The sequence below is a fragment of the Bufo gargarizans genome, chromosome 7 (assembly GCF_014858855.1).
Source record: "Bufo gargarizans isolate SCDJY-AF-19 chromosome 7, ASM1485885v1, whole genome shotgun sequence".
In the NCBI taxonomy this organism is placed as follows: domain Eukaryota; kingdom Metazoa; phylum Chordata; class Amphibia; order Anura; family Bufonidae; genus Bufo; species Bufo gargarizans.
The window spans coordinates 150102911-150118640 of record NC_058086.1 but is presented as its reverse complement, the minus strand read 5'-3'; the positions used below and the strand labels follow the sequence as shown (position 1 = coordinate 150118640).

The window sequence follows — 15730 nt, the reverse complement described above, 5'->3', positions numbered from 1 at the left end:
AGACAATAGCTCCAAGGTTGCTTTACTACCCGGGTGCCCAGCAAGTGCCGAATTATGATGTCCCTTTAATAATTCGAAACGTAGGTTCAACGGTACAAACAATTTCTCTGAGGGGCAAGAGACCGGGGCGTCCCCCTGGGCCTCTAACACCTTCCCCTCCAAAACAGAGTGTACCGCAGAGACAACCACTCCTCTTTGTAGAATGGGCACCGGATCACTCACATTACCCCCTCCAGGGAAACAACGAGATAGTGCATCAGCCTTGGTGTTCTTTGCCCCAGGACGATAGGTAATAACAAAGTTAAACCTGGTAAAAAATAGCGACCACCTAGCCTGTCTAGGGGTGAGACGCTTAGCTGATTCGAGGTACAGGAGATTTTTGTGGTCCGTAATCACAGTGACGGGGTGGACTGCCCCCTCTAAGAAGTGGCGCCACTCCTCAAACGCAAGTTTAATAGCTAATAGTTCCCTATTGCCAATATCGTAGTTCTTTTCTGCTGCAGATAGTTTTTTCGAAAAGAAAGCACAAGGACGCCATTTGCCAGGAGACGGACCCTGAGACAGCACCGCCCCCACTCCCACCTCTGACGCATCGACTTCAACAATAAAAGGCTGAGAGACATCAGGTTGGACTAGTACAGGTGCTGAGGTAAACCTCTCTTTTAGAGAGGAAAAAGCAACTTTAGCGGCGTCAGACCATTTAGAAAAATCAGTCCCCTTCCTAGTCATGTCAGTAAGCGGTTTTACAATAAGTGAATAATTTTTAATGAATTTCCTATAGAAATTCGCGAAGCCCAAGAACCGTTGTAGTGCTTTGAGGTTCTCAGGAAGATCCCAATCTAAAATTGCCTGGACCTTCCTAGGATCCATACGGAAACCTGAAGCAGATAAAAAATAACCCAGGAATTGTATTTCCTGAACGGCGAAGACACATTTTTCAATCTTAGCATATAATTCATTCGTCCGTAGGACCTGCAGTACTTGTCTGACATGCTCCTCATGTGTTCTCAGATCAGACGAATAAATTAAAATATCATCTAGGTATATTACCACAAACCTGCCGATTAGATGACTAAAAATGTCGTTAACGAAATGTTGAAAGACGGCAGGAGCATTGGTCAGACCGAAAGGCATAACTAGATTTTCATAATGCCCCTCAGGGGTGTTAAACGCTGTCTTCCACTCATCCCCCTCCTTAATACGAATCAGATTGTAGGCCCCCCTAAGATCAAGTTTGGAGAACCACCTAGCACCCGCAATCTGATTAAACAGGTCAGGAATGAGAGGAAGAGGGTATGGGTCTCGGATGGTTATCCGATTTAATTCGCGAAAATCTAAGCAAGGACGCAGGCCCCCATCTTTCTTTTTAACGAAGAAAAACCCTGCAGCCACGGGTGAAGAAGAGGGCCTGATGTGTCCCTTAGCCAAGCTCTCGGAGATATAATCTTTCATGGCTTGTCTCTCTGGACCCGAAAGATTATATAACCTGGTCTTGGGTAATTTTGCGCCGGGAATAAGGTTAACCGGGCAATCATAAGGACGATGAGGTGGTAACTTCTGACAACCCTTTTCAGAAAAAACATCCTCAAAATCCGAAATAAATGTAGGTAGGGTAGTTATGGAGGCGACTAAGCAATTGCTATTTAAGCAATTTTCTCTGCACTGCTCACTCCACTCCAATATCTCCCTGGCCTGCCAATCCACTACTGGATTGTGCGCTACCAACCAGGGAAGACCCAGCACCACCGGAGTGGGAAGCCCCTCCAGAACATAACCTGAAAGCATCTCGTTATGGTGGTCCCCTACCCGAAGGTGTATATTATGAACAATGTGGGTGAGGTTTCTCTGAGACAGGGGAGCAGAATCAATAGCGAATATGGGAATGGGTCTCTGTAACGTACAGAGAGACAAACCCAAAGTGCGGGCAAAATGGGCATCTATCAAATTTACCCCTGCTCCACTGTCTAAAAAGAAAGAAATAGTCTCCGTCTTATCACCAAAAACAATAACCGCTGGCAACACAAATTGCGATGTACGTATGGAGGAGACGTATACCCCCCGGCTGACATCCTCCACACAGCCTGGGGTTAGTAGTTTTTCCGACGGTCTTTTGTTTCTGAGGAAAGAAGGACAGACATTAATGAAATGACCCCTCTCCCCACAAAAAAAACAAACCCCACGCATACGGCGAGCCTCAGGAGGACGGACCTGACGAGTAGTTCCTCCTAGCTGCATAGGCTCGTCTAAGTCCGTACAGACTAACTGCTGCTTGAGAGGAGTTACCAATTTCTCCGGTTCTTTCAACCTGTCCCTAAGGCGTCTCTCTATACGGATAGAAAGGGACATAACCGCATCAAGGGAAAAGGGGGTCTCATATAATGCAAGCGCATCCTTAACCCTTTCGGATAACCCAGAGCAGAACTGACTCCTGAGAGCCGGGTCGTTCCATTGGGTATCCGTAGCCCACCTACGGAATTCAGAGCAATACTCCTCTACCGGCCGTTCTCCTTGTAAGAGTCTCCGTAATCTTGATTCAGCCAGTGCTACTCGGTGAGGGTCGTCATATATGAGACCCAAGGCCCTGAGCCTGGGAATCAGTAGGTAAAGAGAATGCCCAGGACTGCGGGTCCCCCTGCAGCAGGAAAATAACAACCCCCACCCGCTGATCTTCATTACCAGAGGAGTGAGGGCGCAGTTTAAAATATAACTTACAGGCCTCACGGAATGCCAAAAACTTGTCCCTTCCCCCAGAAAATCTGTCAGGGAGAGGGACCTTGGGTTCCGCAACAACCTGGTTACCAGTAGCAACCGCTGGGCTTGCGGTCAGTTGTAATTGCTGCTGTTGCTGGAGGACCGACGCCTTCAATCCTACCACCTCCAAAGACAGGCCATGAAATTGTTTGGACAGAGCAGCAATTTGATCCATACTGGATTCTAAGTAGGTAAAAAAAAAAGAATATAAATATATATATATATATATTTTTTTTTTCTTTACCTACACAAAATAAGGGCCAGAGTTAATGTAATGACCGGTGTCACGCACAGGGAGGAAAACAGGGAAAGCCCTGCCTAAGGGAGAGGGAAAGGTGGTGACCCCTATCTCACCTTGCGGCTGGCACCTGACTGCCCTGACGTCCCTAGACGGGTTCCTCACCCGTGCGGCGATCACGTGCCTAAACCCTGGCTTTCCCTGAAATGAGCCCTAGATAGTGAACGGGCCAGTGGGATCGCTAGTCCTCACCACTGCACTAAGAGGGAAACACCAGGGAGAGGACAGACAAACACAGACAAACACAAACACCCAGGTGGACGACAACAACTGTCCACAAAGGTCCAACAGGGATCCGGAGGGTAGCGTTCTGAATCAACAGTCAGAGAACGCAGCAACACAGCTCCAGTGGGTCAGGATAGATGTCCAGGCAGGAAGCTCTATCTCTGGCAACCAGAGAAGTGTGAGAGAGGAATATAAGGAGGTTTGGGAGTGCTGGACAAGGAACAGCTGAGGAGAAGGAGCTACGGATCCCTGAGTGAGCCAAAAGGGTTTGCAAAGCAAACCCAGAAAGCTACCATAAGGAAAACAGCCCTATCTTAAATAGAGCGTGCAGCCAACCGCTGCGACTTCCTGACCCCGGGTATAACGGCAACAAGCAGAAGAGACTTGTTTGGGCTAAAGAACACAAGGAATGGACATTAGACCAGTGGAAATCTGTGCTTTGGTCTGATGAGTCCAAATTTGAGATCTTTGGTTCCAACCACCGTGTCTTTGTGCGACGCAGAAAAGGTGAACGGATGGACTCTACATGCCTGGTTCCCACCGTGAAGCATGGAGGAGGAGGTGTGATGGTGTGGGGGTGCTTTGCTGGTGATACTGTTGGGGATTTATTCAAAATTGAAGGCATACTGAACCAGCATGGCTACGACAGCATCTTGCAGCGGCATGCTATTCCATCCGGTTTGCGTTTAGTTGGACCATCATTTATTTTTCAACAGGACAATGACCCCAAACACACCTCCAGGCTGTGTAAGGGCTATTTCACCATGAAGGAGAGTGATGGGGTGCTGCACCAGATGACCTGGCCTCCACAGTCACCGGACCTGAACCCGATCAAGATGGTTTGGGGTGAGCTGGACCGCAGAGTGAAGGCAAAAGGGCCAACAAGTGCTAAGCATCTCTGGGAACTCCTTCAAGACTGTTGGAAGACCATTTCAGGTGACTACCATTCAAGAGAATGCCAAGAGTGTGCAAAGCAGTAATCCAAGCAAAAGGTGGCTACTTTGAAGAACCTAGAATATGACATATTTTCAGTTGTTTCACACTTTTTTGTTATGTATATAATTCCACATGTGTTAATTCATAGTTTTGATGCCTTCAGTGTGAATCTACAATTTTCATAGTCATGAAAATAAAGAAAACTCTTTGAATGAGAAGGTGTGTCCTAACTTTTGGCCTTTACTGTATGTAATATATTCCACTTACCAATGCACATTCATTGTCCATATTGTCTCCTCTTCTTGTTTTAATCCTTTTTGTCTCCCATTATACAATGCCTGCTTCTACGGCCACCACTGCAGTTCAGCAGCCGTGGCCGCGCTTGCTCAGTAGAAGAAGAAGAACCTTCGTCTGTGGTGGCTGGGATTGTGGGAGCACACATGCGCAGCATCTCATGTCCCGCCCAGTTTGTGAAGAACAGTTCTAGGGCATGCGCAGAAGCCTTGGAGCTGTTCTAAACATCTAATGCACCTAACGATATATATCACTGGGAGAACATTTCCAGCGCTTGGAATATCATTGTGAGAGCATTCTCAGCGCAAGCACAGAAATATTACAGGTCCAGGGCTTGCTCAAAATAGCCCTGGACCCAGGCTCGGACTGGTCCACAGGGGTACAGGTGAATCCCCCGGTGGGCTCCTGAGCAAGGTGGGCCCCTTGTCATCCACCCCTGTAGAAGTGGCATAACACAGTAGACATACTGCACTACATATTGATAGATAGTGTACAGCACCTTAAGAAACTCCCCAGTTTATTATTATAGACACGTTCATGTGGCTATGATGACTTCTAGGTACAGAAGCAGGTCAGCCAGTGTCCTCCTTTCCCAGGGACCCACCTTCTCAAAGTCACTGCAGGGATCCCATAATCAATCATCTTGTAGCATCTTGCTGCTGTCTGCTGCTGTGTGAGCAGGTAATATTTGGATGTATCCGTATGGTGGGCCCTCAAAATAAATTTTACTGGTGGGCCTTAGACAGCCCAGTCTGACACTGCCTGGACCTGTAGTACAACTTGTCAGTGCTGGTTGTCAGGTCCTACTCTGCCAAAGCTGCTAATTAATATGATTTACTAGCAGCGTTGGGAGCGAGCACCCACAGGCAAGTATGGGATTACATCAGCTCAGCGTTCTTGCATGTGCCTTTATTCTTACTAACAGGAACCCCCCTCCTTCTACAGCACAGGAAGTTTAGCTTAGCAACCAGAGGCAGTACAAAAAAGGAGGAGGGGAGACAACCCCTTTAAAGGGTTGTCCCGCTTGGCACATTTATGGAATTTCAATAGAATATGCCGTAAATGTCAAATGGTGCAAGTCCCATCTCTGGGAACTGCTTCTACGTATGTCAAGAATAGGGTCCCGAAGTGAATGGAGAGCTTGCCATACATGCATGGCTGCCCCTCCATTTGCCACTATGGGACTTCCAAAAATAGCTAAGTGCTGGTTTGGCTATTTTCAGAAGTCCCATAACAGTGAATGGAGAGGACCCTGTGCATGCACAGTAGTAGTGGTGCCATGCTAAGCTCATTACATAATTACAGCAAAAGAACCAAGCACAGTACATAAATACAGCACAAGAACCAAGCACAGTACATAAATATAGCTCAATAATTAAACACGGTATATAAATCCAGAACCAAGCACATTACATAAATCCAGCAACAGAACCAAGCATAATACATACATACAGCACCAGAACCAAGCTCATTACATAAATACATCAGCAGGACCAGACACAGTTCATACATACAACACCAGACTCTAATTTAGTACATATATACAGCACCAGACCCAAACATGGTGCATAAATACAGCACCAGAATCAAGAAAGGTACATATTTACAGCACCAGCTGAAAAACAACTCAATACAGACATTGAGGCACATTTATTAAGATCAGCGCCAGTTCTAAATGTAAGACAGCTTCCACGCTGTCTTACATTTATACAATTTTCTATGCCTAAAACAGGCGTAGAAAATGGTGAATGAGACGTGCCTCCCTGCCCGTCCCTTTTACCGCCCATGCTACACACATAATTTTAGACATGGCGTGAGCAGGGCGAAGTCGCAGATAGCAGCGCAACTTACCATTGTGCCCCCATCTGCGCATGATATACGCCTAATTTAGGCTTATTTTTCAGAATAGTAAATGACCCCCATTATTTATATATTCAGATTAGCCCTTGCAATATAAGTATGTTAAGTGTTGCAATGCAGGTCCCAGTATGGCCTGGACAGGTATAAAGGTATGCTGGGAGTTGTAGTTTCACAAAAGAGAATATTACCACCCATCATGACACTACTATACGAGTGACTGTGTCTGAATAAACATTTACATTTAGTGACTTACATGTGACATCCCCTATGGAGTAATTTTCTTTCCTTTTCTTTCAACCTGGTTCAGACCACCATGATAATTTCTTCCTGCAGAGTTTGCCACAGATGTTCTCAGCTTTTTGCTTTACCAACACATCCACACCCTGTAAACCAACACAAACTCCACTTAGTGCCACACACGGTGCCCTATATATAACACTGCCCCTGAACACAGTCATCACATATCATGACCCCTGAAAATAAAGCACCACACATACAATACCCCATAGATAGTGCCTAATGTTCTCTGCCAAACACTTTGTGACACATGTATATAGTGCCACATACATTGTGCCCGCTGTATATAGTGCCAGGTTATGTAACCCTTTATATAGCGCCATGATCTGTGACCCCTTTATATTGTTCCTCTTCCTCTGTGCTCCTTATGGTGCCTCATACTCAGTTCCCCTCTTAGTGCCTTATGCTCAGTGCCCCCCTGTAGTGTTTCATGCTCTGTGCCCCCCATAATGCCTCATGCTCTGTAAGAATGTGTTATTGCCCCAACAATTATGCTCCATTAGTGTCCCACACAGTAGTTATGCCACCATTGGTGCCCCCTTCACAGTAGAATCCACCTAATACCCCCACACAGTAGTTATGCTTTCTCAGTTTGCCCCATAGCACCCTCACACAGTAGTCATCCCCCCTTAGTGTTCCCACATAGTCAAATTCCCCCATACAGTAAAATGCCCCTATAGTGCCCCCACACAGTAGTGCTGCCCCCTTAATGTTAATAAAATAAAAAAGTATTACTCACAGATTGATTCCCCAGCTGCGGAATGACCCTCGGCTTGCAAATTCTCTAGTTGCTGCCCAGTTCAGCAGGTGTGATGGTGTGATTGCATTATGCCTGCTTCTTGGGAGAGCAGCAGACAATAGATGGTGGAGCAAGGATCAGATGGTTCTCTGCTTCACCATATCATTGAAATCAGAACATACTCAGGGCTGGGACAAGGTATTTTGGTGCCATAGGTAGATTAAACAAATGTAGCCTCCTTTCTAGAATTAATTAAAAACTACCTTATTAGCTAATAAAATTAATTTAAAAACATTTTCTAAGGTGCACACACAGAATACTCACAACAGATGTTTCTCTGAGTGATGTGGTTTGCTTTTATTTTTGTTCTCCATTTGTCCCAATTGCCATGAAACGTTCTCCCAAAGACTGCAGAATCTCTTTGGCCAGTTACATAGCTTTAGGAGTTTAAAAAGTATCAATCGCATCTGGGCCTGTGGGACCAAAGACCTCTCTGCCGTATAACACTACACCAGTATTACGTATAACAGGATAAAATCTCAATTCCCAGCATGTTCCACACTGTTATTATGGGATAGTGGACATAAGATGGAGATAACAAATAGGAGATAACTACAACTCCTAGCATTACTAGAATGTTATTATAGACTATCAGAGGACATTACAGGGAGGGTATAAGGAAAGAACTACAACTCCTAGAAGAAAAACCACTAATCTCTCCTCCATGTGCAGCACAGGAGTGCTGTCCTCTCACATCATGACATCACACAGGTACTTCTCCACCACTTCTCCTCTGCACCGCTGAGCTCTTTCGTTCTGCACTAGTCACATGATGATGACATCACACAGGTTCTTCTCCCCACAGCTAGCTTGCCTACCCCTCATTCCAGCCCTGAACATACTGCTCAATTATATATGCGGTCTAGATGCAGATACAATTACATGCAGTGATCTTCTCTTCAGTATAGGGAAGAGCGATCGCTAATGCAGCGCTTGTCCCTATACTGTCTCATTGTTTTCCGGCAGCAGAGTGTCTATTACACAGGATTTTTTTAACATGTTGCTCATTCATCGGGTAATCGGCGGAAGTATTACACTGCCAGATGATCACTAACGAGCGTTCGTACAAAAGCTCATTAGCGGTCATCTTAACAATAATCTGCTCATGTAATAGGGCCTTAAGTAGACCAAAATGTTCGACCTGTATTAGTATCATTGGAAAATATTATTTTTCTTTTGTCTGGACTTAATTCTGTTGATGCCCATCAGTTCAATTATCTTCTGAATATAATATATAAAGTGGTTTTCATCTAGAGATTAACATAAAGATGTATCCTTACATTTCTTTCCTCGTGGCTCCAAATATCCCAAGATTAGTAGTGTGAGGGTACCAACTTAAAAAAAAACACATGATTTCTCACTATATCTAACAATATTTTGTCGCGATAAGTCTATCCTCTATAGGTCTATGGATGCTCAACTAGTATTTGTGTTTAGAACTGCAGTCTGTCAAAGGATTTGCTAGATTTTCACAATATTCTGTTGAATTTGTTCTGTGAGAAATGCGAGTCCTTAAAGAGGACCTTTCACTACTCTACAAACGAAAAACTAACTATACCTGTGGGCAGAGCGGCGCCCAGGGGTCCCTCTGCACTTACTAGTAAGTCTGGGCGCCGCTCCGTTCGCCCGGTATAGGCTCCGGTGTCTGCGCTCCCTCTGACTGATTTCTTGTAGGAGGCGTGTCCCTTGCTGCACTGCTGGCCAATCGCAGCGCACAGCTCATAGCCTGGCTATGAGCTGTGCGCTGCGATTGGCCAGCAGTGCAGCAAGGGACACGCCTCCTACAAGAAATCAGTCAGAGGGAGCGCAGACACCGGAGCCTATACCGGGCGAACGGAGCGGCGCCCAGACTTACTAGTAAGTGCAGGGGGACCCCTGGGCGCCGCTCTGCCCACAGGTATAGTTAGTTTTTCGTTTGTAGAGTAGTGAAAGGTCCTCTTTAACTGAAATTGAGTTAAGGTAAAGTCTCATGCACACAACCATATTTGTGTTCCACATCCAATCCGCATTTTATGTGGCCATCCCACGAAAAAATAAAACATGTCCTATTCCCTTTTTTGAACAAGGAGAAGCAATTTCTACAGAAAGGAAAAAGAAAATGATGCAATGCACATGGCCGGTATCTGTGTTTTACAGATCCTCAATTTTTGGACTGCAAAACAGATATGGTTATATGCATGACGCCTACGGATATCCTTTTCATAGAATGGAAAGCCTGCTGTTCAGTGCTGGCAATCGTTCTCACCAATAGGGGATTTTCTGTTTTCATGTTTGTAGTACTGTTTGAACACTGAACCACTGCTCTGTGTAGGAAATCAGACATATGCATTGGCCCATTGACTATAATGGGTCAATGTTCTATCCGGATCCTGTCCATCCTATACTTGGCAACACATGGAACTAACCATTGCTCGTCTAAATGAGCCCTTAAAGAAGTAGACACTCCTCCCTCCAATGTGGCCATACCTGCATACTTACCTAATCCCTACACTGGGTTGTGGATCATTCTTTCCCTCACCACCACCGCATCTCTTCGATCTCCCCGTGTCAACATCGATTTGATGTGGGTCACATTATTGCTGCAGATAACGACTGGCTGGAGCGGTGACTTGTACCCATGAGTTTCCTGACCAAGTGACATAATACATTGAGGGATATGATGTTGTTACTGGGAGAGCAGCATTGACGGTAGAGAAGTAAAGGCACCAGAACCCAACTGCAAGAGTCAAATAAGTATGAGTCCCTCCCAAGGTCTGGCCATGTTGGGGGATCTGCCTGAAAAGTCCCGAGGGGTGAAAAAAAACCTTTAAAGATTGTGCTCTTTGAACCCAAAGTGTAGACATTTTACGTTATAGAAAAAACACACAAAAATAATTGCATTATCCTAAAACCAACATTGTATTCTACCTGCTAAATAACATATCCCAATGATCTTTTCACAGTTTTGGAAAAGGCAAAAATCAGGCTTTACAAACATACTTTATTGAGTACATGGATGAAGTGGCCATGGAGATTGGCATCCGACCCAATATTATGCGTCTTTTAATCACAGATCCTAAACTAGGTTTGATGGTTTTCTTTGGTCCATGCACACCATACCAGTATCGTCTTACAGGCCCAGGCAAATGGAGTGGCGCAAAGAATGCAATTCTAACCCAGTGGAGCCGAACCTTAAACCCAGCCAGGACCCGTGTTGTCCAGAAATCTACAGACTCTAGACCAATGGTTAGATGCCTTTTTCTCCTGTGTGGATTGACAACAGCAATTTTTATAGGGTTCTATTGTGTGAAATTTAAAACACTGAGACTTCAAGCCTAGATTAGAGATGAGCGAATCAATTCTAAACAAATTGTTACTAATTTCACAAAAATTCTGCAGCTGAACTAATTTGAAGTTTTGTTGATTGGCTTTGGAGGGAACACACAAAACCATGCCTGAAGAGAAGCAGGGCAGAGAGGAAGAAGATGGAGAATCATATGACCCTGGGAGGGAGGGGGCTTGCCTTGATTGGCTAACAGGTTGACAGCTTGTAAGCCAATCAGGGGGAAGGATTTTGGAAGGTCCTTTACCTTTGTGTAAAGCACAGATGTCATTCTGAGGTCAGACTCCCATGGGAGAGGAGGTGTGCGCCTTGTGTGTTCGCTGGGGCAGATTGGCCATAGACCCTACAGGGAAACTTCCCAGTGGGCTGATGCCCAGGGGGGCGCCTGAGCCCTCCTCACAGACGTCTGGTTGCATTTCTTTTCATTTATAGGCCTAATAATAAAATGTCTGCACTTGTTGCTGCAGTGGTGATGGTAGGGGCAGTGGTAATGACAGTGGCACTCAGGTCAAAAACAGAGGAGGGAATCATGGGGAACCCAGGATTACATAACCTAGTGTGAAAAAAAAAATGGTAGGGAAGGCAGGGGCTATGATGATTACTGTGTGTTAGATAGGACCTGGGAGCCAGATTCGGGTGCTGAAGAAGAGATCACTTCAGAGGAGGATGGTGGTGGCTGTAGCGGCAATAAAGAGGAAATATATGGGCAAAAAAAAAAAAACGCCAGGGCTAAATCTGCTTCTATTATGTCAGCTTGGGAACTGGTGATGCCATGATACTATGGGCGCAGGCTCAAAATGTGCCAGATCTAGGCCAAGCTTGGCTGCTGCTAGCTCTGTGTGAGTGTAACAGTGGCTGCGGGGCTCACCGCTCACTGCTGCAGTCCTGGGCTCTGTCGGGGTTCTGCTATTGCTTCTAAGGATTCCGCTCCACAGCTTCCACTCAGCCCTGGACACAGCCTGTGTTCGGCTGGTTTCATGTTTCACTGCTCTAAGGGCGGAGCGCATCACTCCCTGGGCTGTGTGGGTAAGGTCAGGTGACCTCACTGACCAATCTTGGCTCTCCTTGCAGGTATTTCAGTGGCTCAGCCCTCTTCCCAGATGCCTCAGTGTCAAGGTCTTTGTGCTTGCTAAGTTCATGATACTCTCGTGTGCTCCTGATTTACGCTTCATTCTTGGACTCTGCTTCTCGTCTGTTCCCTGCCTGCTTGCATTGACTCTTCTGTTGCTGATCCGGATTGCCTGACCTGTACCTGTGCCGCCTGCCCTGACCTTTTGCCTGTCTGACTGTGCCTCTACTTCATCCTTGATCCTGCACTGTTGCTCCTGGTAACAACCACGCCTGCCTGACTACCCTATACTGCTGGCACCTACTCAGGTATGTCCTGGTCCACCCGGACCAGCTGCCTCTGACTCAGTAACTGCTCTGGAGTAGCTCCTGGCAACTACCCTAATGGCTCAAGTCTATCCTCACCATCAGAGGCTCTAGTGAAAACCAGGTAGTTGCTTAGACACGTCCCTCCAGAGTATAGCCAGTCAGTGGCACAGTGGATTCACATCACCTGATCCGAGACATTGAGCATCTCCCATCTGCTAGTTTTTCTCCATAGTACTAGGAGACAAAATAATTGAAATGTAAACGATCTGCAAAATGAAAAGAAGACATGGGCATTCAAACACAAACATAGGCACCACAGCTCTATTGCAGCACATCAAGTGGCATCACCAGATCCAGTGGGAAAATAGGGAAAAACTGTTGACACCATCAACCATGTGTTTATCCAAAGCTGCATGTCTGTGTCACTTTGACATTGTTTACCATTGCTTTCACTGCTTTAAGGAGCTTAAAAGGAGGAGAAGGGGAAGAGAAACGTTTGAAGAAAAAAAAAAAAAAAGAGAGAAAGAAATATCACTCCCTGGAGACCTCAGAGTGTCATATACCAATTTTTAGGCCAGTTGGAGAACTATTGATTAGGATAGAATGAATTCATACCCAAATCAAATGTTTAGACCAATTCTGTCTAATCGGACCTGAAACATATTTCAAGAAGCCCACTCACCTCTAGCCTGGATTGTGGATCATTAGACAAATCTTTTGTTGTGCTTTTAAAATGTTTGCCTAAAGAGGTTTGTATAGTAATTACTTTATTCATAAAAAATAGCACATATTCATATTAGGAAAAAATGTAATGATCACATTAAAAAAATCAAAATTAACATAAAACTACTTGCTTGATACAAATTATTATTTTTAAATGATAAAAAGTTCACTCCTCATAGCTCTTTGTTGTAACTTTATATGAACAGTTGGCTTAGTAAAGTTTGGTAAATATTTCATCATAACCAGCAATCAAATAAGAAGACAAGAAGAACAGTAAACACGTCAGTTACCAGCAATGAAAACTGTTAAGAAGAACCAGACTGATAATGCCTACTTAAACATTTTTCATTCAGTGGGTATGGTTTTATATTTGTATTATGCAAACTACCTTTCCAGTTCTCTGTTATTGTTATCTTGTACTTTTTAAGGAACACAACCACCCAAAAAAAGTGCAGTTTAGGGTTACATTTTGTAAATTATATATAAAAAAATAAATACAAAGTATATAGGTTCTGTTCTCATGATTCTCTTTTCTGATAGAGGTAATGTATTGAACTCTCCAATTATTCAAGGAAGGTTTGTGCTCATTGCATCTAAACCTTTCATTGACAATATAGGGACACTACCACTCCTAAATTCCAATTGCTAGCCTGTTTGCTGCCATTGTATGGGTTTGCACCACCAACCATCCACAAAGTGTCATTTTGTTATATGCAAAAACTGTTATTACATGTACTGTGCCTGTTCACCAGCAGGTGGCAGTGTAATCGGCATAGAGATCTTTAGTCAAAATGGAACTAACCATTCCATTCTCTCCCATTTGGGCAGTAGTGGGCTAGTCTCACTACCTACCAAGAAAGGGGTTTGCAGGAAGCTGTAGTTGTAGTTTGAGCTAGAGAGTGAAGCAGCATGGGGCAGTAAGGGAACATTTTCACCTCACTGCTGCAGTTGCTTTGGGAAATTAGCTCAGAGAGCAGTCCACTCCTGATATATTAAAGGACTTATGGGATCATTTATCAAACTGGTGTGAAGTAGAACTTGCTTAGTTGCCCATAGCAACCAATTAAATTCCACCTTTCATTTTTGACAGCTCCTTTGGAAAATGAAAGGTGGAATCTGGTTGCCATAGGCAACTAAGCCAGTTCTACTTTACACCAGTTTAATAAATGACCCCATTAGTACCTCTGAGAGGGAAAACAGTGCCAAAGATACCCTACTCGGCAAAATGGGTTCGATAGGATACCTCACTCTTATAAGAAACAGTAACTGAAGTTGATAGAAACCAGACTGAAGCCAGAGATTAGCAAAACAGCAGAGAGATAAAGCAAAGTTTTCAAGTGTACTTGGCAGTTTACCCTTAGTCTGCTGGAGCCAAGAGAAAGATCAAGTATTGTTTGGATGACACCAGTTTATTACAAGTAAAAACCTTTAAACTTCACAAAGTCTGGACTCTACTTACTTTACTAACTACAGATCCTTTGTTGCTACAGAGCCTAACTCCGGGGAGCTACAGTATCCAGGTAGGAGCACCATGACACAAACTATTAAGGCTGCATCACCACTTGGCATTCTTAAACACTGGGACCCGATCGCCCCTGGGAGGCAGCCTGCTGCATATTTTAGGAATATTCCCCCTTGTTTACCTGTAACAGATACATTACTGATAGCATTCCATTGTAGTAAAATCTGTTTCACACGGTATACTTTCTTCTTATTTTTTTTTTGTGTGGTGACTCTATCTAGAAAAGCGCAGTCTGGAGTGCTTCCTATACAGCTGAAGTGCTGTATACCGATGTTTACTGCAATAACAAGCACACTCTTTTGGCATGCATCAGGTGAATAGATCCCTATGGATATATCAAACGTATACACTAGGAGCTTTTACTGACATACTACATACAATAAACGCAGTGTGATCAGAAGCAGTGTGCACTGAGCCTAATAGATGTGGCTAAGCTTGGGGTACGGCTACACATTCAAGTTTCTTGATGCCGTTTTTTATGCCAAAAGGAGTAGATCATAAATCAATAGAAAGTATCCTTAAGCTGAGCGGTGCACTGTCAGGAAGGAAGCGTTCCTTCCTGGTAGCCGACTGCTCGTTCAGTAAAGGAGGCTGCTGCATTTACATGCAGTGATCTCTTTCACTGTATGAGGATGAGGGATTGTCCTTTGCAAACTTCTAAGGATGATTTTTGTGGTGAGGTCACAGCAGAGGTTTTCTTCTGATGACTCCATAAAAGCCATTTTAGTTCACGTGTCCCTGAAAAGTAGAACAATGTACCACTGCTCCAGACTATTCCAAATCTTCCTGAAGGTCTTTTGCAGTCAAGCAGGGGTTCTGATTTGCCTTCCTAGCAATCCTATGAGCAGATTGTCTCTGAAAATTCCTTCTCTTGACCTACATTGTTCCTGTTAACTATCATTTCTTAATTACAATTCAAACTGAGGAAATGGCAACCTAAAAACACTTTGCTATGTTCTTATAGCTTTCTCCTGTTTTGTGAGCCTGAACCATTTTACAAAATTTAACTGCAAATGTTAACAGCAAAACAAACCTCAACATTTTATTACCCTGATTCTACAGTTTACAGAAACACCCCATACATGTTTGGAAACTGCTACATGGGCACACGACATGGCTCAGAAGGCAAGGAGCACTATATGGTTTTTGGAGAGCAGATTTTGTTGGGCCCATCTGTCGTTTATGTTTTCAGGATTTCCTTAGTATTGAGCAAGTAATAGAATTTGTTTCAATGCATCAGGACTTACCACAGGTATTTATTCTGTAGGATATTCTCAAATCATGTCCGGCTGGTGGGCTCTGAGGACTGGAGTTAAGAAACATTAA

The 15730-nt window shown here is 44.4% G+C and overlaps 1 protein-coding gene across 3 annotated transcripts in view; it reads left to right on the top strand.

Annotated features, from left to right (window-relative positions):
* LOC122943764 (dimethylaniline monooxygenase [N-oxide-forming] 2-like) overlaps positions 1–13392 on the top strand; it is a 111591-nt gene extending 98199 nt beyond the window's left edge. For all 3 annotated transcript variants that reach the window (XM_044301773.1, XM_044301771.1, XM_044301772.1), the window contains exon 9: positions 10403–13392. In XM_044301773.1, coding sequence (XP_044157708.1) covers positions 10403–10778 — 376 coding nt within the window. In that variant the 3' untranslated portion in view covers positions 10779–13392. The remainder of the gene's footprint in view (positions 1–10402) is intronic.
* Positions 13393–15730: the final 2338 nt, after the last annotated feature.